This window comes from Electrona antarctica (assembly GCF_951216825.1).
Source record: "Electrona antarctica genome assembly, chromosome: 9".
Taxonomy (NCBI): Eukaryota; Metazoa; Chordata; class Actinopteri; order Myctophiformes; family Myctophidae; genus Electrona; species Electrona antarctica.
Window position 1 is genome coordinate 23644894 of NC_136790.1, and position 23116 is coordinate 23668009.

Here is a 23116-nt window from a genome sequence, read left to right on the forward strand (position 1 = left end):
TTTATAACCATAGAAAAGTATTGCTTAATGTTAATTTAGTTAGTGTGTGTGTATATGTTGAGTATTAAAATACTGCATTTACCAGGAGTATCTGCTGGAAATGAATTACACAAGATAGAAAAGGTGAATGTGATATTATCCTGTATGGTCATCAGCGGATCAAGGTCCAGCTAGGGCATGATTACATCTGAGATGCTACTTCAAGATGATTTGTATATCAAAGACTGCATTATGTCTGAACTCAAGCAAATGACAAAGACTTCAAAAAGCATGCTCTGCAACTTTGGTTGAGAGCTGTTAGCATAATATTGATCAGACATTCAAGTGAATTGTGACTGATGACTGTATCATCGTGGGAGACTCAAGCTACAAGTCATCCATCTGGGAAGCTTGTACCATACCTTGACCTCTCTCCTCCCCTCGCTGGGGGCTGGTGTGTGAGCCATAGACAAATGGCAATTTACTCGCCTGCCAGGCACCATGGCTGCGAACGAGCAAGCTTGTTGCAGAATTAGTGGCATTCCTGGCAGGATTTATTAGCTTGTGGCGCAGGCAGGCAGCACTTGAATATCAGAAGTGGGTAGCAGAACCACTAGAGAGGATTTGAGTGCTGAGGTAAGTCCATGGTCCATGGTTCTTACTTGAAGGTGTTAACTATGTACAGTTGGCTCTATTTTCTAAATTACATACTGTGCCGTTATAAATTGTGTTCTAATCTAAAGTAAAGACTGCTTTAATGCAATTAAGTATGGAATGTGTCAGTGTAATTCTATAAAACATGTTTAGTTGTCTTTTTTTTTTTTAAAGCCTGATGACACCTTACATTATCTGTAATTATTCAAAATATTTCACTTTATCAAATTATTCCTAGGTTTGCCGGCCTATTGCAAATTTCAAATATCCTGGTGTAATCTATTCCGATTCAGGTGTTATAGGGCTGGCAGAGTCAAGGCTCAAATTCCTACCATCATTTATGTTAATCCCTCAAATTATAATTGATGTGCCAGGAAATGGAAACAGGGACTCAAGGTTTTTCTCACTTTATATCAAAACTAGGAATGGTTAAATATAGATGAGGCCAACACAATGTACTGGATTGTTTATGTTTACATTGTAGCTATTGGTACAGTAGTACAGTAGTATGTTTATCTTTAGGCTTTTTTTTCCTTTCTTATAACCCTGTTCAAGATATATATAATATATAATATTTACCAAAACACTGCTCAGTCCAACCAGATCCTACCTTATAATTCATATAAAGATGAAGACACTGTAAACCATGGGATGTCATAGCCTAATCCTAATCCTAAAAGTGAGCTCAAAGATAATCCCAATTTAGCAGGTCTGTCGCTCTCACGGATACAGTAGCATTATAACCTTAGTTCCTCAGATAGCCACAAGACTTTTTGAATGGTTTGCCATCAGTGTCTTTTAATCATGTTTATGACGGGCTCAGTCACTGACAACCATACTGCCCCGTGCTAGATTTCAGCACTGGTAACATAAGCTGGTGGCAGGAATACATGAGCGTGCAGGGCAAGCCAAGTGGTCCCATAAAACCAGGCCTCATCTTTACGATTACTGTTCACAAAATGCCTCGTCAGTAGCCAAGTGGCTTCTTTTAATATGCCTCAAACCAAAATAGGTGCAGCTGCAAAAGCATGTTAAGAAGTCATACAGCAATGCACGAAGGGGAGGTGACGTGACTTTACTTTACTTGAAGGGTGGTGATCATGTATCTATATTTTATTTATTTCATGGAGAATAGATTTTCAACCAATTTCTCTCTCTCTATATATAGCTGTTGACGTATTTGTATTTGAGCTGATTTTATACATAGGTGCTGACGTAATTGAGCTGATTATAGTCTTGCTCATCAGGCCAACCGGCATGAAACCTAAGATGGTTGGTGTATCATAGTTTTATGTGGCATTTGACCTATCACGACTAGCCAGCGTTCTCACTTACAGTACCAGCAGCAGCCCTCATTGGATGCGCCCTACTACAACATTACACATCTAAACTACAGTCACGTTGACTTCATGAATTTACTGCAGATGGCCCTCATATTAAAACAAAACCATGTTATTTTTTGTTAGATTTTTTGAAAGCCAGACACATTTCTATCCAAATACGTCTAAAATCAAATAGCTTTCTTTTTTCTTTCCCCACGGGGCAGATTAAACGATGCAGTATACCATTCATTGTCAAAGGAAGCCAGCGACATGACGTTGCAAAGGCGCAATGATGCATGTAGCTGCTCCAAATCAACTCGCAACGCGTTTTTGCATCGTTTCAACTGCCCGTGTGAACGCACCATCAATCTTCATGGTACTAGGCCAATCAGTGTCATATTTGTTGTGCACACTGGCGGGTCAGCCAATCAGTATAGCTCCGTCTGGAGGCAACAGAACAAGCCAAGCGCAGACACACACGTTTGCCAGTACAATTAAGCTGATACCAACCAAAATATCGGTCAGTCTTTAGCAAGTTTTGGGTGATGTGATCGGTCAGAGAGAAAAATGGAGAGCGGTAGACGATTAATATGTATGAGAAAGAGGAAAAGAGTACAGATTATGTCAAACTGGTATGCTAATCTCACATGTCTTTAAGTAGAAATGTAATAATAATATCTAAAACTTTCTACAGTGCTTTTCTAGGTAATCAAAGACGCTTTACACAAAAAAACATCACTATATGGCTGTCCCCTTGGCAGAAATTCTCACTCTTCTGAGGGCACCATTTTCTTGCTGCTATTCTTCCATAAATAAACATGACGACACCAGCTTCAACACTGGAATGTTTCTCATCATGCTTGATGCTTGATAAGTATAGCCGATATGGACATGTTTTCTCATACCTTTCTCTGCCAATTACCAACTAAGATTTAGTGGAGTCCCCAACAAGTATCCTACAGCGAAAACACAAACACAGCATGTCAACAAGAAATTCTTTTAGGAGACATATTGCCGGCAATTTAGAGACTGAAACTCAATGATGGAACAGACTGTCAGAGCAAACTTGGGCCCAAGGAAAAAGCATGGGGATCGGGTTTCAGAAAGCCATCAGGTGTCACCTACCGCGATGGCTAATGTCATCACCTTGCTTTGCTGTCATCCAATTCATTACTTAACCTGTGACTTGTATACAAAATTACGTCTATCCATCATGTAAACTGGAAAACGGGGTGTCTGTGAATCTACATTTATAGTGATAGCCTATTATGCTTTATAAGCAAGTGACATCAATCATTCTTACTTTAGCAAGATAGGTAGTGAAAGAAGGTCGTGTTTAGTGACATATCAATGAATATCGCAGCTAAAATGAAATCTGTATGAAATGTCTAAACACAGCATGCCTCCAGCGATTATGTTTTTGTATTATTATTATTTTGTAATAGTATACTGTTTCAACTGCAAGTTTTTTGTTGTTATTTTTGGGGGGAATTTTATGCACATAGTGTAGAGGCGGGAAGAAAGAGAAAGGGAGGAGAGACATGCGAGACAAGACAGGGGGGTCTGATTCAAGCACAGGCCCTCGTGATTACTAGCATATGCTCTTTGCACTCGTCACCCTGTACCGAAAGTTCTGAGTAGTCACTTGACATACTGAACATTCACAGATGTTCGTGTTTCATTTCAGTGCTTCACGTGGACCTTAAAAAAGAAAAAGGTATTAAAGGTAAACCACAGTCAATGAGGTCATTTCAAATTCACACTTCTCCTTCAAATATATTTATAATGTATTCATAATAAAAATTATATAATAAAAATCATAAAATGAAAATGATATAAATATAGTATTTTTTTAAGCTATGCCATTAACATTCTAGACTAAATTGATTAAATTGATTAAAACTCATTAACTTTGGCGACACATTATGGAACTACTTACCTTACCACTGAAAGACTAATGCTGCAGGGTCCTGGGCACCCGAGGATATTTTGGAATGCAGCAACACGTCAGAAATAGTCTTTATTGTACACTCAAATACAGAAGTTGGATATTGTGAGAAACATACCAGTGAAAGATTGTAAAAAACTTTTGTGTGTGTGTGTGTGTGTTTTTTCCCCGTGTATTACAGACAGACACATTGCCGAGTGCATTCAGTAATCAACGAATGCAAGATGATTAATAAATCAAAGGACACCATCGGGATGGCCAATGGCCAAGGTGAGTGAGATTCTTCTTTTCTCCACTACGATTCTTTTCTGTGGGACGGGAGTGAAAATCCACTCCTGTCTGTGTCAATCTCTAATGAAGAGCAGCATCATGCCAACATCTCCATGGGTTTTCTGCTGCATTGACATGCTTTCGTCCAGGGACGTGCACACATAGACATCAAAGGGGGCATCAGCCCCTGCCCTTTTACCCGTCTGTAAAACAACTGCCCTCCCCAGACCACGAATGCAGCATTTACTATGGTGAAAGAAATGCAAATGCCCTCCTCTCCTTTCCATGCCATGCCGGAAGGCAGCCTTCCGGAGAATTGCTTTTTTTTCTGAAGTCTCCTGAACTTGAACACAGCATTTCCACTAGCTAAAGAGTGCTGGGTTGCGCCCCGAAAATAGCAGATCTGCTCACGCGTTGTGAGCTTGTGGATCTGCTGTTTTCGCTATTTATTTGTCCAAAAGTGCCCTCTTACGGGATTTTAGCCACTGCCCCTCTAACACTCTCTGCACGTCCCTGCTATCGTCTGCATACACCCCGATTGTGAGCATTGTGACTGGCCTTGTGAGGTTGTAGATCTGCTATTTTCACAAATTTTGCCCCTTTCTTATACTATTTATTTTTTCCTTGATTACTTTTGATGAAGTAAAGGTCTTTTGATTTTCTTTTCATTTTTTTAAATTGACACTTTACTCTCTCTCTCTCACTTTACCATCATCTGGGGATCCGCCAAAATATTCTCTGAACACAAAGATCTATCCTACCAACAAAATAATAGGCCCAATGGTACTGTATGCTTCATCAGCCTTATGTTCACTTAGTAATATTGCCCAGAGTTTTTTTTCCCCCTTTTTTTAAGGTTATTTCATTATATAACAATATAACATGTATAGTGTTTCTTTCTTGCTACAAACTCATACGCATCATACACCCATAAAGTAAAAATATAATAGTACTCATATGTTCACTAGTTTAGTGATATCTACTTTACACTACAGTACAGTTTATTTTAGACTACACTAGTACACACTATGTCGTACTGTAGGTGAAACACTAAATAACTATACTATATACTATTACATACTGTTCATAAATCATAATGGAAATCCATTGAAGAAATGGGGATGAGGGAATAGTTGGGCTAAAAGGGGGTTGGTAATCTACAGAGGGCTGTAGCAACATAAGGCTGACGAACAATAGGGTTAAAATTGAAGGATTGTGCTTGCACTAGCTCACTAGTAGTTGTTTATTAAATGCATTAATCCACATACATACATCTGTGTAGAACAAACACTTTTTTGCAGGTACTCCTGCCCTGAGGATCCAAAAGCCTACTGGAGCTTTCACCTCAACAGGGACCTGGGATGTTTTAGTCTGGTGCTTTACCAACAACTACTGTATCATTCATGACCCTAACAGTGTTTTCTTTCAGGACCATTTTCTTAATGCACATCCAAATCCTTATATTTGTATATTAAATCCTTGGCACAGCCAACATAATACATAAGTTCTAGACCAGATGCGTTGAGTGGAAATAAGGTACATTGTCTGATGACGATGATCATAATACTGTAGGTTTCGTTTCTTTTTGCTTTTTTCAAACATGGATATAATTTAGTGATGTTTCTATTTATAGACTGCATTGAATATTTTTAAATGAAGGTATGAAGTTTAGTCTCTGTCAAAATGTGAATTGCATGCGTTCTTATTCAGGCAAGTCTTCCAATGGGGATTCTGTTCATAGCTCTCCTACAAAAGAGCCGGATGATGTTAAATGTTAGTCTCTAAATCTTGAGCCTCTGAGATGTAGCAGCATTGCCTCCAACTGTATAATTGAACTCAAACATGGTTGTGACCTGTGGAGGCTCACGTTGTGGTTATTGTCTGCACATTATAACTTTACAATTAAAGACCAATCCTACAGTTCTAATAACCCGCTGACATGACATGCCCTACGTATATGTGCTCCTCAAAACAAAATGTGCTTCATCAGGTCCTGATGCAGACATTTCTGATGGTACAGAAGGTAGGCTTACAGTAGACGACAATAACTAGAAGGTTTTGTTCTTGCTCCTTCAAGGCATGAAGAACAGATATATTTGTTGATGAGTTGAAGTACACAAGAGCGCACAGTTTTTTTGTGCGTGTGATATGTAGGAATACTCCTACATATCCGTACACAGTGTTGGCATGAATACACATGAATACAAGGCAAACCGTATACTGTGTTGTTAAATGATGACATTGAAAGGCTCGTATTTTCTAATACATCGTGAACATGATATAAATAATACCGATATCCATGGGTTTTATGTACCCAATGAAATACAATTAATTTTAATAACAGTAAACATTCTAATATATCTTGTATTAGAATGTGTTTCAGCATGGTTGATGTGGGTGACATGCAGTTCCATGATAAATCAACTGAATATTTGTAATGTGTTGTACTTATTGGTCTTTTTACAGTACGGTAACATTTTATCTTGTCCTTTTTCACAGTGGAGATCAAAAAGAAATCTAGAGTCCCTGGGGTTATGATCGTACAGTTTGTTGAGACCATACCGGAGGGAAAGAACCATCCTGACTTCACCCGCAAGCCAATTGCTCTGACCATCCAAGAGGGTACGCCTGAGCAAAATGAATCGCTATATAAATTAGTTATTTTAAATGCTCTCACATGACAAGGTTTTCATACTGTGCATTATCCTAGATTTCTAGATCCAGAGTCATAATGGGCAGGGGTTAAACTGGGGGGAAAAGCGGAAAGGGAACTCGGGCCTGTCATGTAATTTCTGGGCTCCAGCTATTTAAACCAAGCAGGATTATTTATCAAGTCAATTGACTCGATTTTAAATTGTGAACTGGGATTAGGTGACCAAAACCCCATCCTGTTAATCTTATGTGGATTCCTCAAAAGGTTATGGTGGGTATAAAGCTATCCTCAGCAAGTTAGACTACAATGTATTACTGTACATACAGTATGATTTTCAATGTGGTGAAAGCAGCCTCAAGTAACTTCCCATCTGGAAAGCGATTCATATAGCAAGTGAATATGACTCTGTTTTATTGTTTCTTTATATTTTATACAGGAAAATTTGCATTCTTTAAAGCCATTGTTAATGGGGATCCAACACCCACTGTAACATGGACCAGAAATAATGGAGATGTATCTGACACAACAAGATACCAGTCCAAATGTAACGAAGTAGATAATGAGCATCTATTTGAGGTAAGTGATAAAGTACAGTCTGTCACACATCAGTAAGATGCTATGGTTTCCATGGTTGAAGTCCAACAATGGGAGACTTAAGGAGACCATTTTAGAGGGAGAAAGAAAACGAGACAAAGAGAAGAAACATGAGGGCTAAAGCAAATAAATCCAATGTGTCAATGACAGCCATTTGATTGGGTCAGTATTGTTCAGTTCTCTATCCCGCTGGACCACTCCTATTCGGTGCATTTGTTCTGCCCCTTTCTCTCTGTCTTAACTGGATTTGGTTACCATTTGAATGTGTTTATGCACTCATGCACTCATGTGTTTAGTGCCTCCAGTAAACATGGACTTCTCATGGTTGGGGTAACTTTTAAGTCCGGTCATAAACGATTCGGATTGTAAGACACAGCCAGGAAGAACCCTAACGCCCATGGTGCTTTCGCCAAAAACCACTGAAACGCGAGATGCAGCGCTGGAAAAGAAACATTACGGCATGTGTTCGCCATAGAAATGCATTCCAGAAAGGAACTGGCAGCCCCATGTTAACATAATTACGTTGTCACACTATGAGAAAGACTAAGTGACAAGATAACTTCATACTGCTAAATTTATATCTGTAATGTCCCCATTCACCTGATTATTTGCCCTTTGGGGGTTTTCTCCTTTTTTCACCAGATGGCAAATGTCACCCAAATGTTGTTGCCCAGATGCCAAATGATGCCCAAATGTCAAACGAATGTTAAATGATTCGGGTTGTAAGACACAGCCAGGAGGATCAAACGTGACATTGATGAGCGGCGTTCCTGCCCAAATGTTTAACAATTAATTTTCTGATTGAAACGCCCAGGGTGCTTCGCCAAAAAGCGCTGAAACGCGAGATGCGGTGCTGGAAAAGAAACATTACATCATGTCTTCGCCATAGAAACGCATTCCAGAAAGGAACTGGCAGCCCCATATGTTTACATAATTACGTTGTCACACTATGTGAAAGACTGAGTGACAGGATAACTTCATACTGCTCAATTTACATCTGTAATGTCCCCATTCACTTGTTTATTTGCCCTTTGGGTGTTTTCTTTTATTTCTCCAGATGCAAAATGTTAAACCAGATCAAGCAGACACCTACAAATGCATTGCCACAAATGAATATGGGAGAGCAACTGTAACAGTACAGCTGAATGTAATTGCAGGTAGAGCTGTTTCCTTGCTAGATGTCCGCAATCCACACACTGTTTCATGCTCCCATTGTGCATGTATCCAATGACCAATACGTTGATGTTTTGAGCGCCTCAGACAAATGTTTACTTGCTAAAAATAAAATATTATTTAAAATTATATGCAATTTATGTGAAGTGTAAAATTCTGCAATTCTACACCCTGCTTGCCTGGGTTAAAAAATATTCTAATAATCATCACTTAGAATGCTCTCTTGTACATCATTGTTTAATCATACTCCAGGTTACATTGTAAAGCATGTCCTCTTTTTTCTCCTTTTAGTTGGTTTCCAAAAGAACAAGGCAACAGAACAGCCAAAGGCAGAAGACTTTAAGAAGGCACTGACTAGGAAAAGGTGCTGCTATAATGTAGTTATATTTTACATTTGGATATACATTTTATAAATGTTATGCTAATGTGCAAGGATATGCAATTGATGAGATGTTATTCTGACTTATAGTAAGATCCGTCCCAAAGCGGAGCCAAAAAACAAAGACGAGTTAGACCCAAAGTTCTGGGAGATCTTGCTTAGTGCTGACAAGCAGGAATATGAGAGAATCTGCGCAGAGTATGGAATCACTGACTTCCGCTGGATGCTCAAGAAACTTAATGAGATGAAGAAGGAAAGGGAAGAAGAGCAAGCAGAGGTTTGTCATTTATAAGAGAAAAATATAGCATTCTGGATATCAATGTTAGTAATAGTAAAGGTCCTTACACACTGTTGTTTTCTGGTTGTAAACTTTTGTTTATGTTATCTACATCTACACACAATCATATTTTATACCGTTTTGTTACGTGAAAAGAAGAATCAACCTGTATGAATCAACTATATTTATTTTTGATGCAATCATGCAAAAATATTCGTCAATATATGTTTGTATCATTTATTTACCTTAATAGTAATCATGTATCTTAAAAACAAATAACGGGACTACCGTATTTAAACAGTTTACTTATATTATGTTTATTTTCTCCCTTTTATTGAATAACTTTCACTCAGTTCGTCAAAAACATTTCTCAACTGAAACCAATCAACGTCAATGGAGATGGCTCAGCATCCTTTGAATTTGACATGGATCTCATTAACGCAAACAGTGCCATATTTCTGTACAAGGTAAATCTGTCAATTATGAATGTCTTTGAAACAGTTTACATTTTCCTCTTTCAAAGTAAATTACATTGCATGTAACTACCCCACAGGATGGTGAGATGGTAGCATTCAGCAGAGATGAGGCAGAAAAACAGAAGCACATCCTCAATAAAATAGGCACAAAGTATGTTTTCAGCATTAAGGACCTCCTACCAGATGATGCAGGATTGTACCAGGTGGATGTTGAAGATACCAATGTATTTTCAACAGATTTCAAAAGTAGGTTCTGCACTTGACTCAGTGTGAATCGCCTAAAAGCCTGAGTTGTACTTAGTTGCGCATGTGTCATGCACGGGAAGTAGCCAAACTGTTCACATGTATGACACGTGAGCGTTTAGGTCTGCTGTTTCGGTGCGTGACTCCTGTGCCCAACCAAGTAAAAATCAGGCTTATGTTGGCCTTATATGAAGTCTGTTACTTTTAACACACTTTCCCATAGTTAAAATTCTGTCTAAATAACATCTGATTTATTTATTTATTTTTATTTTAGTTCCTGTGGTGGATTTCTTGGTCAAAATGAAGGAAGTGAAGGCAACGGAGAGAGAAGATGCCGTCTTCGAATGTGTCCTTTCAAATCCCTTCTCCAGGATCAAGTGGTTTGGCAAGAATTTACCACTGGAACAAGGGGAAAAATTTGATATCGAGGTTTCAGAAGACAAGCTCATTCACAGGCTGGTGGTCAAAGACTGCATGATAGTGGACAAAGGCATTTATTCAGCCTGTGCAGGCATAAAATCTTGCAATGCATGGCTCATTGTTGAAGGTAAGCCATTACACAACATTCAGCGGAAAATGTATAATGTTTGATCGTGACATAACATAATTGATAATGGTACATAATGGGGTAAGAACGACTGGTAATAGGATGATAACAATGACAAAAATGTTCCGTATTATGATAAGGCTTACTAAAGGGGTTGTGGGTATCAACTAAGCTGTGGTGTGTTCCTCTTACATGAGCATCTTTTTGTATTATCCAGCTGACAAAACTGCACCAAAGGGCAAAAAGACAGAAAGAAAAACGACAAGGGCAGGAGGATCTGGAGAGGACCTTGCAAAGATTGCTCAAGAGCAACAGGTAAAACTAGAGAAGGTGAAAGAGGAAAAGAAAGTACAGATTGAAGCTGCGAAACAAGCTGCTGTAGAAGCTCCTGTAGAAGCTCCTGCACCAACTCCTGCAGCTCCGGCTCCTACCACCACAACTACTCCAACTCCTGCTGCTACTCCAACTCCTGCTACTACTCCAACTCCACCTGCTGCTACTACTGAAGTACCAGCTACTGCTCCAGCTGAGGCACCAAAAGCCCCTGATATAAGTAAGAACACCCGACTCATTAAGTAACGTGTTATATGCCCAAACAGCATAATCATATACTTTCCAATAATAACAAATTAAGCATTTAATTTATTCAATTAATTAAATTAAATGATTATTGCTCTTAGAATTTCTTTGTGTCAAAGACCAGACTTGATACAGTCCAACTTATAGTACCTGACAAGAATTAATCACAATTAAGGCTGCCTGAAAGTTTTACCATTCTCTATCATTCCATAATATTGGTCAATACATTACGATCATAAATGTTGTTTGTTAACTTGTACAGGAAATAATAATAGGCTAATAGTAAAGTATAAACTATTCATTTGCTATGGTTATATTTATTTGTAACATTCTGGGGAAGGGAGGAGGAAGGGGGTCCCTATAGTTCATTGTTTCCCAAACAGTGTGTCTGGACCCATTTGTCTAACATCCCTTTCATTTTTTGTTTCATACATTTTTGTAGGAAACACAAATACAAAATCAATGTCATTTTGAAATAAAAACAAAACAAAACAAGAAGAATTAGTGAAAATAGCAGATCTACAAGCTGAGCTTGTAGATTGGTTTAGATTAGTTTAGGTCCCTGAGAGAAATCCAATTTCTCTTTTGGGTCTCGAGCACAGACTCACAACACAGATGCGTTGTGAGCTTGTTGATCTGCTATTTTCACTGGTTTGGGTCCCTGGGAAAAATCACATTTCTCTTTGGGTCTCGAGCTAAAAATAATTGGGAACCACTTATCTAGTTGGTATGAGAAATATCCTTTCTTATGGCAGCTTCATTGATTGATTTTGATGATTGATAGGCAAAAGTGGAGCATCAGCAGTGAGTATAAAGGGTTCTGATCCACAGGTGGTGGATGTGGTTAGCAGTGGTAAGAAACTTCCATCAATGTGTTAATCGCTGCATGGATATATAATTCTGAATATGGAAGCCATTTGAGATACAATGGCTTCAGAAGTCAGTGTGTTAGTCGTAACTCAATTCACGAGGCAGAATAATAGGCCTTAAAATGTTAATATGTTGAGAACATAAAAAACATATTAATATGTTGCTGTAACTTAAACTGCTTGCTTAAACATAATGCTTTTCCTACAGAAAAGCATTGATGAAATTTTAAATAACTTCTTATAACTGCTTTAATGTAGTTATAAGTATACTTAGAAGTGATATACATAGCCACTAACTGCTAACTGATTACTGACAGGTAATTGTGATAGGCCTAAACAAGCAACAGCAGATGGTCTTTCAGGATGTGGTAAGACGGATCACAATAATGTCTAACATGCTTTGAGTGGATCCTCATACATATTCCTTTGGCATTAGGGGAGAAAAAGTTACTTTAAATTATAATGTTGTTGCTGGTGTCACAGGGCTTGTCCAATCGAGTACAGAGGCAGGACATGGTAAGCCATAGAATGGGATGAATGTAATAATAACATTAATTAATTGTTATGGAATAATCCAGGAAACAATTAATGCAGCAGTCTAATAATGTGTTCATTGAAATATCAATGGCCAGGCACGAGACTGTAACATTTCTAACAAGAAATCCTTATAGAACAGACACCCTTTACTTCTGTGAGTGAGAAGGTGGGGAAATAATTAATAATAATTCCAGAGTGAAGGTGAGTTCTAATTTCAAATAACTATCTAATGTCAGTACTGTAACACTGAATCATCACATTCCCCAAGTATGTATGCTGACATTAGGAATGGCTTTCTGTGTTTCTTAGCATGGTCCTTGCTTGTGTCATGATCTTGCAATGTAAAATTCCTAAAGTCAAATACATAATCAGATCAAACTGACAGGTTACTTGAATTATGCACATCTCTCCCTATTCCTTCTTTATATCAACTAAAGACATTATTTAGTTTGTTTTACTTAATTTGTATCTTTTGAACAAGACTGATTGAAATATAATGATAGCACCATGGCAGTCATCATGGCAACACATTAACAGGCCATAATGATAGCTACTGTTAATGAAGACATGCTGATATATTTCTACATTAGAAATATCTGGTGTTATTCAGACTCTGGCTGGTGATGGTCAGACTGAGTTTGGGTTCAGAAATAATTTTCTCAGGCTACGGTTTAACATTGGTTCTGTTGGACAATTTCAGGCCCAATTTGAACTCAACACAGTGCTATAATGCAGTGAGTGAAATGCATAAGCAATACATAATACAAAAAATGACTAGAAATCATTAATATTGTTGAAGTCTGCTAAGGAGCAGCCCCTAAAGGCCGTGCTTCTCCTTACACCCACCTGGAAATGATGTCCGAAAGGTGGTGCTAGAAGTAAGGCCATGGGTCACAACAATAGGGTTCATCCTGCCTTAGGCCTGACTCACACGGTCACAACAGATTGTTGTATAGGCCTCACTCACACCTATACATCTAGCATACAACAATGTTCCATGGTAGATGTAAACAAAGGGTAAGTGTCATGGCCACCCCAATGCATTTCCAATGGAAGTCACATGGTTTGACACAACATTTTTGTTGTACAGCTTTCGGCTGTGTTTCGACTGCCCCCCTCCCCCTCATACAACAAAAATGTTGTGTCAAACCATGTGACTTCCATTGGAAATGCATTGCGAGCTTGCAACAGTCAACAAGTCTCATGCATCAGCTATACAACAATCTGTTGTGCAGGTGTGAGTGAAGCCTTAGAGTATGAGATATCTTGTGTGGAATAGCCAATGGTGGTACTAACTAGCACTCGCATGACTCATATTCAGCCCCACTTTCATAATGACCTCTTAGTCATGCGAGTGCTAGAGGAAAGCCCATTAGGTCCACACATTCAACAGAGGTTGTATTCCACCGCAATCCAGCCAGTAGTTTTCGGGTTATATTGTTTTGATAGTAAAATGTCTGCACATGAAAGACTACTTCCCTACTGGTACAGGAAAAACCTAAAAACAGGTATCATTGGATCATATTGTGCAAATCTAGGCAATCCAGTCCAGGTATCTTATTATAAGATGAAAATAATAAAATAAAGCTTTCTTTTTTTTTTAATAATAACAAAACTTATTTGAGCCTGTGATAACCTGTATGAAAATCAAAATACAGTGTATAATTGTTTCTTTCTTTCCTGTCACATAGACCCTGAAATTACAAGTGGACTATCTGATATCTATGCTGTTCGTGGTCAGTCTGCTGAACTTTTAATTAAGATGAATACTGATGCTAAGGGGACTTGGTTCAAGGATGGGGAAGAGGTATGGTTTAATTAATCTCCATGCTAGCTTTTTTCCTTTAATGTACAATGTACATTTAATGTATCTACAGTGCCTAATGTTTTTCTGATAACCCTAACTTACAATATGTGCAACATCTAAGCCAAAATAGATTATTTGATCACCATACCTAAAACACTAGAAAACTGTCTATCTCTGAGTCCACATAGAAACGGCGTAACTCCGATGTGGATCTCAGACTTCATGTGACCAGTCTGTAACATCAGACATCTATCTATGATGTCAGTTGTATGACATCATGGAATTTATTAAGGTCCTCTGTGGTACTACTGGCAGCGTGCATACAACATTTGGCATTTGATCATCAGCATGTGAACTTAGCTCTGGAAAGACAGACTTTTAGAGACAAACAAACTGACAGACACATGTATCCACCCACATGCACAGGTGCGCACACATGCAAGTCATAAACAGCTAGTTAAAGTTGGGCTGTATTTTGAGTGTCTTAAGTACCAGGTCTTATGACCACTCAAAATAGCTAAACAGCATTGACCACGCCTCCAGGTCTTAAGTTAAGTAATAAGACCTATTACTTATGACAAAATACAGCCCGCTCTTGCAGAGGCATGCTCTATAAAGATTTTAAAATAATTTAAGACCTGCAATATAGTGAAAGTGAAGTATTTCAATGCCCCTAGTTTGGTCCTGCATAACAGAATTGCCAGGTAAAGCGAAGGCACAACTAGGTATTTGTTACATTTGGTTCATTTAGACTTTTTGGCACAATATGGCTAATCTCTGTCTTTGTCTTACCAGTTAACTTCCAATCGTGGTGCTAGCATTACCAACGATGGAACTTCACACAAGCTGACAATCCAAAGCTGTGAAGATGATCACTCAGGGCTGTATCGTTTTGTGTCAGGAGACACAAGTACAGAAGGAAAACTCATTGTTGGAGGTATGACATAACAATCATAATTGTAATATAATAATAATAATAATAATAATAATAATAATAATAATAATAATAATAATAATAATAATAATAGAAAAGTGTGCTCCTCAGAGCACAGGTCTCCACTCTCCACCAGGCCAGGTTGCCTACCCAGGGCCCGCAAACTTTGGTCATAGCCACTTGGTTTTTCAAAACAACAATAAAAGGCTGTTTTGTGCATTTCTCTTTCCTCTATCCAGCAATATCCCAGCAGAAGAAATAACTGACAAATCACAACATTTTTCACAAATGCATTCAACTGATCAACACCTTTTTTGGTTCACAGATGTACCTGAATTTGACCCTGATGATCTTCACAAGTTCTCGAGGCCGGTGATAGTTAAAGTGGGACAGACTGCCACTTTCAAGATGCCATTTCCTCCTCAGGAATCCATTGACATCACATGGTTTAAGGATGGCTCTCAGTTGAAGGATGGAGGAGGAGTCAAAATATTTAAGGAATCCAACCACAGCCGGCTGCTGCTTAGAGACTGTCTGCGTACGGACACAGGGGAGGTCAAGATCCAACTCAAAACCCCATTTGGGACCGTGGAAGCCACCACTCAGCTTATTGTCCTTGGTATGAAAATATTATGCAGATAAAACAAGATTTGTGGTGATAAAAGTGAACAAGCAATTATTGCTTTTTATCCACTATTTTCCCCTCTGCACAAATCTAAAAATAATAATAATAATAACCCATCTACAGTACAGGCTCATAACAAGGTGCAGGGAGACGAATTGTGATATAGTTTGGTTATTTTAGTGGAATGTTCACCTATTATGACCAGAATAGAGATGCTGGGATTCATGTGGATTCATATTTGACGTACTGTAATCATTCCTAAAATAAATAATAATAAACAAATGCCTTTTAATACCATGTTTCCTCAAACAGACAGGCCAGGTCCACCAGAAGGTCCAGTGGAACTGGTTGAAACTTCGTCTTCTATGATTGAGTTTATGTGGAACCCCCCTAAAGACGACGGAGGCTCCCCTGTCACCAACTATATCATAGAACGACAGCAAACAACCCAAAGCCAGTTTGCGAAGCTTGGGGATGTCACAGCTGATAACACCACCTACAGAGACAGAAATGTGAACCATGGAAAAACGTACAACTACCGGATCTATGCTGAAAACCCAGAGGGTCTCAGTGACGCCCTAGAGACAGAAGATGCATTTATGGCTGGTGTACTGAGTAAGCCAAGAATTAACCAGATTCTGATTATGCATTCCTCAGTGGATCTAATGCTAATTTGTTCAATGATGTTTGTAATGATGAAAACTGCCTCTGGATAGGTTTCTGGTACACGTCAAATCATTTATCACCTACGCTGACAGTAAATAATTTAGCCAGTGTAGACACGTACATTTTGCTGCAATACTGTTGTAAAATGCTGTTCCAAGAAGGCCCACCGTTTATCATATCCACATTTGCTCCAACCCCACGAAGACCTTTCTGGATATTCCTGTATTACTAAATCAGTGATATAATAGGCGTCTAGAGTAAAACATAGAGAGACAATAATCTTAACTTCACTACAATTTACAGTATATTGTAGTCACTGAATTTCATACAATCTACAACCTACAACCTACCGTATCCTGTTAATTTAATTTCTCATCATTTCTTAGTACTGTCTGGCCCACCTGGAGCCCCGGATGTGGTCAGTGCCTCTAAGACCTGCATCAACTTGACCTGGACATGTCCAGAGGATGACAGAGGAGAACCCATCATTGGTTACCAGTTGGAGAAGCGCAAGAAAGACACGAGCCAGTGGATTGCCCTGAACCCCGTGAATGAGCCAATTGAAGGTCTGTCAGAGGGGATATGGCATATTTTGATTTGATAGCAGGAGGATGGGATGGTGGTAGAAAACACATTTTCCTCTACTGTATTTTTGGAAAATGGGATGTCAAAACGCATCAGAGTGTTATGAAATGAACATGTTCCCTGCCTTGACGTACTGCAGGTGAAAGCTATGCAGTTAAAGCTGTCACTGAGGGATCAGAGTATGAATTCAGAGTTGCGGCCATCAACAAGTCTGGTGCTGGAGATCTAAGCCCTCCTTCCAAGATGGTGTGTGCAAAGAATCCTAACAGTAAGTAATCACGATGCCTGCGAGTGTCCTTAGAGTTTATAGTTAGTTATAATTCATGGTGATTCATGTTCTCTAACAGGTGTGTGTGTGTGTGTGTGTGTGTGTGTGTGTGTGTGTGTGTGTGTGTGTGCGTGCGTGCGCGTGTGCGCGTGCGTGTGTCCAATCCAGTGAGACCTTGTTTTAAAGATCCAGAGGATTTCATGGTTGTCAGAGCAGGAAATTCTATGCGCATCAAAATAAACTATGAGGTATGTACAGATGAGTTCTTCCAATTCTCCCTCAATCCCACAATTTTAAATGACCCAATATTTTATCCATACATCACCATGATAGTAGGTTGAGCAGTTGTTGCTAAAGATAATTTTCGAAATCAGTTTTAAACATTATTTGAAGTTCTAACTACATCTAACAAATTACATCGCTTTGTTCGTAAATTAATCTTTTCTCCAGAGATTATTTTTAGCCTACACTATTCAAATCACACTTCAAAATCCATAAAAACTCAATGATAAGGTAACTCAAGTAAGTTTCAAGTCTTTGACTTGGAAAATTTATTTCCATACTGTACTAAAATTAATTTAATCCAATGGCTTCCTCAAAAACACATATTATTATTGGAAAATGGTCAGCACAGCAGTAATGTCAAATAATGTGCGAGTCATGGGCAATGGGCTAAACCGACCCCAAGCATGGTCCTTTCACTTGTTTGAGAAGACCGATGTGACATTTCAAGTTAGTTGTAAAAGTAAACTGCATATTGTGGCACAAGAATATCAATCATGAATTAGGCCTACAGCTGACAGCCAAACTGTAGTCTTGTCAGTCTATGAATTTATTTTGCATTAAAATAAAATAAAACAAGAAATGCCAACATCAACATCAGTATGAAATTGAGCCTCGTGTTTTTTTTGTTTGTTTTTTTAAATTGCTATCTTTAGGCGGAGCCTGCACCAGAGATCACTTGGTTGAAGGACAATGAGCCTATAGACGTCTGGACAAATGTTATCAACACAGAGGGAATGTCACAGCTTGTAATCCCCTCCTCAAAGCGCTCTGACTCAGGCATATTCACTATAAAGGCCAAAAACTCATCGGGCGAGGCCTCATTTGACATTGAGGTCAGAGTCACAGGTAAGAAAAAAACAAACAGAAACTGTAAACCAACTCAAATCGTAATGAAGGACGCTACTAAATAAAACTAATAAGGGGTCAATAGTAAATGTTTGGATTCCTTTTCTTTTTAATCAATAATAACTCAGATTTTCACTTTTCACTGGCTCCTAGAGGAACCCAAGAGCCCAGGCCCAATAGCGCTAGAGCAAACTGTCCAGGGCAAAGTCGTGATATCCTGGGCCCCGTCTCCAGACCAAGAGTTGGATGATCGCATGTACTATGTGGTGGCTGAACACAACTCAAACTCAAGGATGTGGAAAAACATAGGAGACCGTCTCTATGGCAACACATTCACAGCCATCAACATCGAAGACGGGAGAGAGTACCATTTCCGCGTCTATGCCAAGAATGACATGGGCCTTTCAGATCCGTCTGTGTCACCAACATGGGGTGCGAACAGCAACCGAGGTGAGTTATTTTCCTGCGTCAAATAAGTTTGATCAAATAATCAAACCAAACCAGGGACATTGCTCTAGATTTTGGTGTGGCATAACTTTCCACCAAAATAACTTTGCACCTATTTAATTAAAGGTAGGGTAAGTGATATTTTTAGTAAAACAAACAGTTTTTTGTCATTGCTAATATAGAGTATAATGTTCAGTAACTGGGGTCTCCCAGCTGTCTCTCCACCTCTTTAATGAACACTTATTGTGCCCAGGACGTCCCCACACGTCTTTATAATTACACCCGTAGGAGGACCAGGCCTGGAGACGTCTTTAGATCCTTTTTAATGATATAAGACTCGACCGCTAAAATCCATCTTTTGACAGCTAGTCAACGCGCGCAGCCCTTCACTTCGTTGTTTACGGGCCGACAAAACTTGCTATTATCTCCGAATCTACGGCGTTCTCCATGGTTTTGATCAGAAAGTCATAATTTCTGATTTAACCAAGCATTTCATTCGAAATATTAACGCTTCTAAAGAGAGATACAGACTTAGTGAGTTATAATGGAACATTATACCTCCCGGTTTTGGGGGGAAATGGAAGGCGAGGCTTTTCAGAGTCAAATCTGCCTCATTTGCTGGGCACTCTACTCTCTCCAATCAGGAGAGAGTACCCATTTATCAGCTTAAATTGTTTTCAATATGTTCAATTGTGTCTGCTATTTTCTTTTTCACCACTTCCAATTTCATGTTTGATCAGTATATGTACTGTACACGTTCTCTCTCCAAAATTGGCATCCTGACCTGAAAATGCAATTTTTGTTTATAAAGCACTGGAGAGACAGGGAGAAACATAGATAACTAGAAAAAGTGCCCCTCGGGGCACAGGTCTCCACCAGGGCAGGTCAGGTTGTGGCCTCCTGGTGGCGCTATAATAGGCCAATGTGAAAAGGGTGCCATTTCTTCATACGCCTTTGATGGCAATTGGATGATTTGAGGCATTTTGTTCCAAAAATGTGTTTTGCAAAAATCAACCTGTTGGTGGCGCTATAACAGGCCAATGTGAAAAGGGTGGGATATATTCCTCAGCCTAGTAAGAAAATGTGTGAAAGATTTCACGTAAATTGCATGCTGCGTTCATGATTTGAGGCTTTTGTTCAAAACGGGGCAATCTTGCAAACTGTGAAAGCCAATTATAGCCAATTAGGATGGAATATGAAATATCGGACAGATCCGACTTGAGCACATGGCCATAGAGATACTGTGTAACGATTTGTGAGATTTTTGGACAGAATCTGGAGGAGTAATATCAAAAAATGTGTTTTACAAAAGTCGGCCTCCTGGTGGCGCTATAAAAGGCAGATGCGGAAAATGCAGGTCAAAGGTTTATCCTTGGCCTCTAGGGAGTGTGCATAGAACGTTTCACGCAGATCGGTGCAGTTTTAGGTAAAAAATGTGAAAAGCTGCCTCATGGTGGCGCTATAACAGGCCGTTCTGGAAAATGTGGGGCAGAGGTTCATCGTTGGCATCCAGGGAGTGTGTGTGCAAAGTTTGGCATCGACCAGGTTAACGGTGCCGGAGATTAGCTGTTCACAGACGGACGGAAGGACGGAAGGACGGAAGGACGGACACACACACGGACGGAGTGCAAAACATACTCTCTCCCCATGCCTTCGGCCTGGTGGAGACAAATATCACTTACTCTACCCTTTAAGTTCAAGTAACAAATCCTGTAACCTGCAAGAGGTTCATTGGCAGTCATCATGAACTTTTAGGCTTAATCTTAAAACATAAAGCAATTTCTGCTTGGGATGTATAACACCCAGTCCATACAATCACCCACATTGATTTTTCTTCCCTTATATAGTTCCAGTGGCGTTAACTGGTGGAGGGGCCACAACGGCATTCACCATCGAGAAATCCCCATCCATCCTAGTCCCATTGAAAGTTCACTCACCACCTAAAGGCTACCAGCTTTACATGACATGTGCTGTCCGAGGAACCCCCACACCCAATGTGAAGTGGTACTTGAATGACGTCTGCATCAACTCGGACAAAAACTACTACATCACCAATGCATATGGCATATGCTCCATCTCCATAATCAGAGTCAGATCGGAGGACAGTGGCGAATACAAAGTTGTTGCAGTCAACTCCCTTGGCCATGCAGAGTGCTCCACTAAGCTTAAAGTCAGGGGTAAGGTTTGTTTTAATGAAAACCTGGATTCCTCTATGATAATTTCTCTTTCTTTCTTTCTTTCTTTCTTTCTTTCTTTCTTTCTTTCTTTTTCTAATTAAACATATAATGCTAATGTCATCTTTCTTCATGACTTCCCCACAGATTGAAATCAGCATGAAGAATTGCTTCAGGCCCGATATCTCTCTCTCCTGTTGGGTTTCTTTAGGAGACAGATGAATATTGTTTTAATTTAACGCATTGGTGACATAGAATGATGGTTCAAGTTTCTTTATTAGGAAAAAGACCCCTTGAGATGTACCATCTCATTTTCGAGGGGCTCCCAAGAATGTTTGTATTTAGAATAGTACTATATCAAACCGTCCAAATAGCCACAATGCTCACTTCTTTGCTAAATTATTCTATAAATATAAAAATGCACTTGCAATGTATCATCACAAATGTTATTCTTGAAGAAAAGAATGAAAAAGAGGGAAAAAAAATCAAGATCTGTTATATTTTTTTGAAACCGTAATAAAAAGCACATTTATAAAGTCCATCCATAATTTTGGTCTGTTGTCTTTTTGCAGCTGCTTTTGTTTCACTGCATTAATATTCTTACAAACATCATTACTGACTACTGAAGAATGAACTCAGTGGCCACTGGCCATATCCAACACCAGAACTGGCATTTGAAATATTTATACCATTATTGTTCATGCAAATCAGCAATATTTCACCGATATTTTCACAGATAAATTGGCTATGTGATGATCATGCACTGCAAATATAGAATAAGTTATTCTTACATCTGAACATGAAAGGAAGATAGTCAAGACATAATTTTCTACTTTTTGAAGGAACCTGCTCTGAAGGATATAACAAATGCTCAAAGAGGTGCAATCGTACAACATTTGTCCTGAAAATAAAATCTAGTTAGCTTAGTGTTGTCCACACTATGATACGAATAGTTTTCTGTTGAATAGTAAGTACGAAGCAGTACTACCTGCTGCTGAGCACACCTGCAATATTTCCATGATTGGCACGGCATGATTTTATCAGCAAAGAGTGAGATATTACAGTATTGTTTTAAAAAACTATTTTGATTTTATGTAAAGTTGTAAAAAATGGTTGAGTTTTTGTAGGAGAACACTTACCCTGTTTCCTCTGTCAGGTCAGAGGGTGCTGTTTTTGTTTGTCCTCCTATCTTGTCTTTTGGTTTTCTTATTGTTGGGTCACAACCTTATCGTTTATGAGGCTATGGTGTGTTAGCGCTATTCAAACCGTGGGTATGTTAAGCCTGACTAAACCCCAAGAAGCAGAAAGCGCCACTATCCAGACAACCCCCTTTTTATAATGCCAAGAGTATTGAACCAGTGGTGACTCACTGAACGCATCATTTGCTTTCTTTGGAGAAACGTCTTGTCAGAATTTCCATGAACACCATATAAGCTTAAATGGGACAGCCACTGCCAGCCATATTGTACTTAACATGCCAAAACGGTATTACTAACCAGGGATTATTTTACCAAATAAAACGTCTCATGTACAGTATCTACAGACCAATACATAAAAACAGTGGAGTCATCGTATTACACGACGGTCCAGTGATTCAGGAAAAGCATGGACACTGTGGATCCATAAATCACCAGAACAATGTTTTTGTGGATTCTGATATAGTATTAATAGAAGAACAATATTGATATCAACATGTGATTAATATTGGTTCATTATGTTTGTCAGAGATTGCCAAAACCCGTTCACTGGATTCAGGCCATAAGGTTTAGGAGTATTGGATGGCATACAGTATGTAATTGCCAATGCCAACTGTGTTAAGTGATCTGTTTCATGGGATTAGGGTAAGAAGAACCACCCTTTTACCATCGCCACAAATACACGTTTTTACCAAGGGGATTCTCCCCATGTAAGGGATTCAGCGGTTCTTAATGTTTTATTACCTAACAAAAAGGGGTGTCACTTTGGATGTGTCAGATAGT

The 23116-nt window shown here is 39.0% G+C and overlaps 1 protein-coding gene across 1 annotated transcript; it reads left to right on the plus strand.

Moving 5' to 3' along the window:
* Positions 1-486: 486 nt before the first annotated feature.
* Positions 487-21657, plus strand: LOC306929882 (immunoglobulin-like and fibronectin type III domain-containing protein 1). The gene is made up of 24 exons (XM_079510616.1): positions 487-615; positions 4085-4173; positions 6164-6196; positions 6673-6795; positions 7263-7402; positions 8478-8577; positions 8885-8957; positions 9063-9249; positions 9603-9716; positions 9803-9971; positions 10243-10515; positions 10733-10942; positions 10988-11068; positions 14192-14307; positions 15103-15244; positions 15567-15860; positions 16179-16481; positions 16919-17098; positions 17257-17385; positions 17554-17633; positions 18324-18516; positions 18670-18966; positions 20811-21140; positions 21285-21657. The coding sequence occupies exons 2-24, from the start codon at positions 4128-4130 to the stop codon at positions 21287-21289; spliced, it is 3618 nt and encodes a 1205-aa protein (XP_079366742.1). The 5' UTR covers positions 487-615; positions 4085-4127; the 3' UTR covers positions 21290-21657.
* Positions 21658-23116: the final 1459 nt, after the last annotated feature.

Bases quoted from the DNA above. Each gene is read 5' to 3' on its own strand.
- LOC306929882 (XM_079510616.1), top strand. From the start codon at position 4,128: ATGATTAATAAATCAAAGGACACCATCGGGATGGCCAATGGCCAAG. The intron at 9,717-9,802 runs GTAAATCTGTCA...ACTACCCCACAG, and splicing joins GTGCCATATTTCTGTACAAG to GATGGTGAGATGGTAGCATT. The intron at 10,943-10,987 runs CTACCACCACAA...CTCCAACTCCTG, and splicing joins AACTCCTGCAGCTCCGGCTC to CTACTACTCCAACTCCACCT.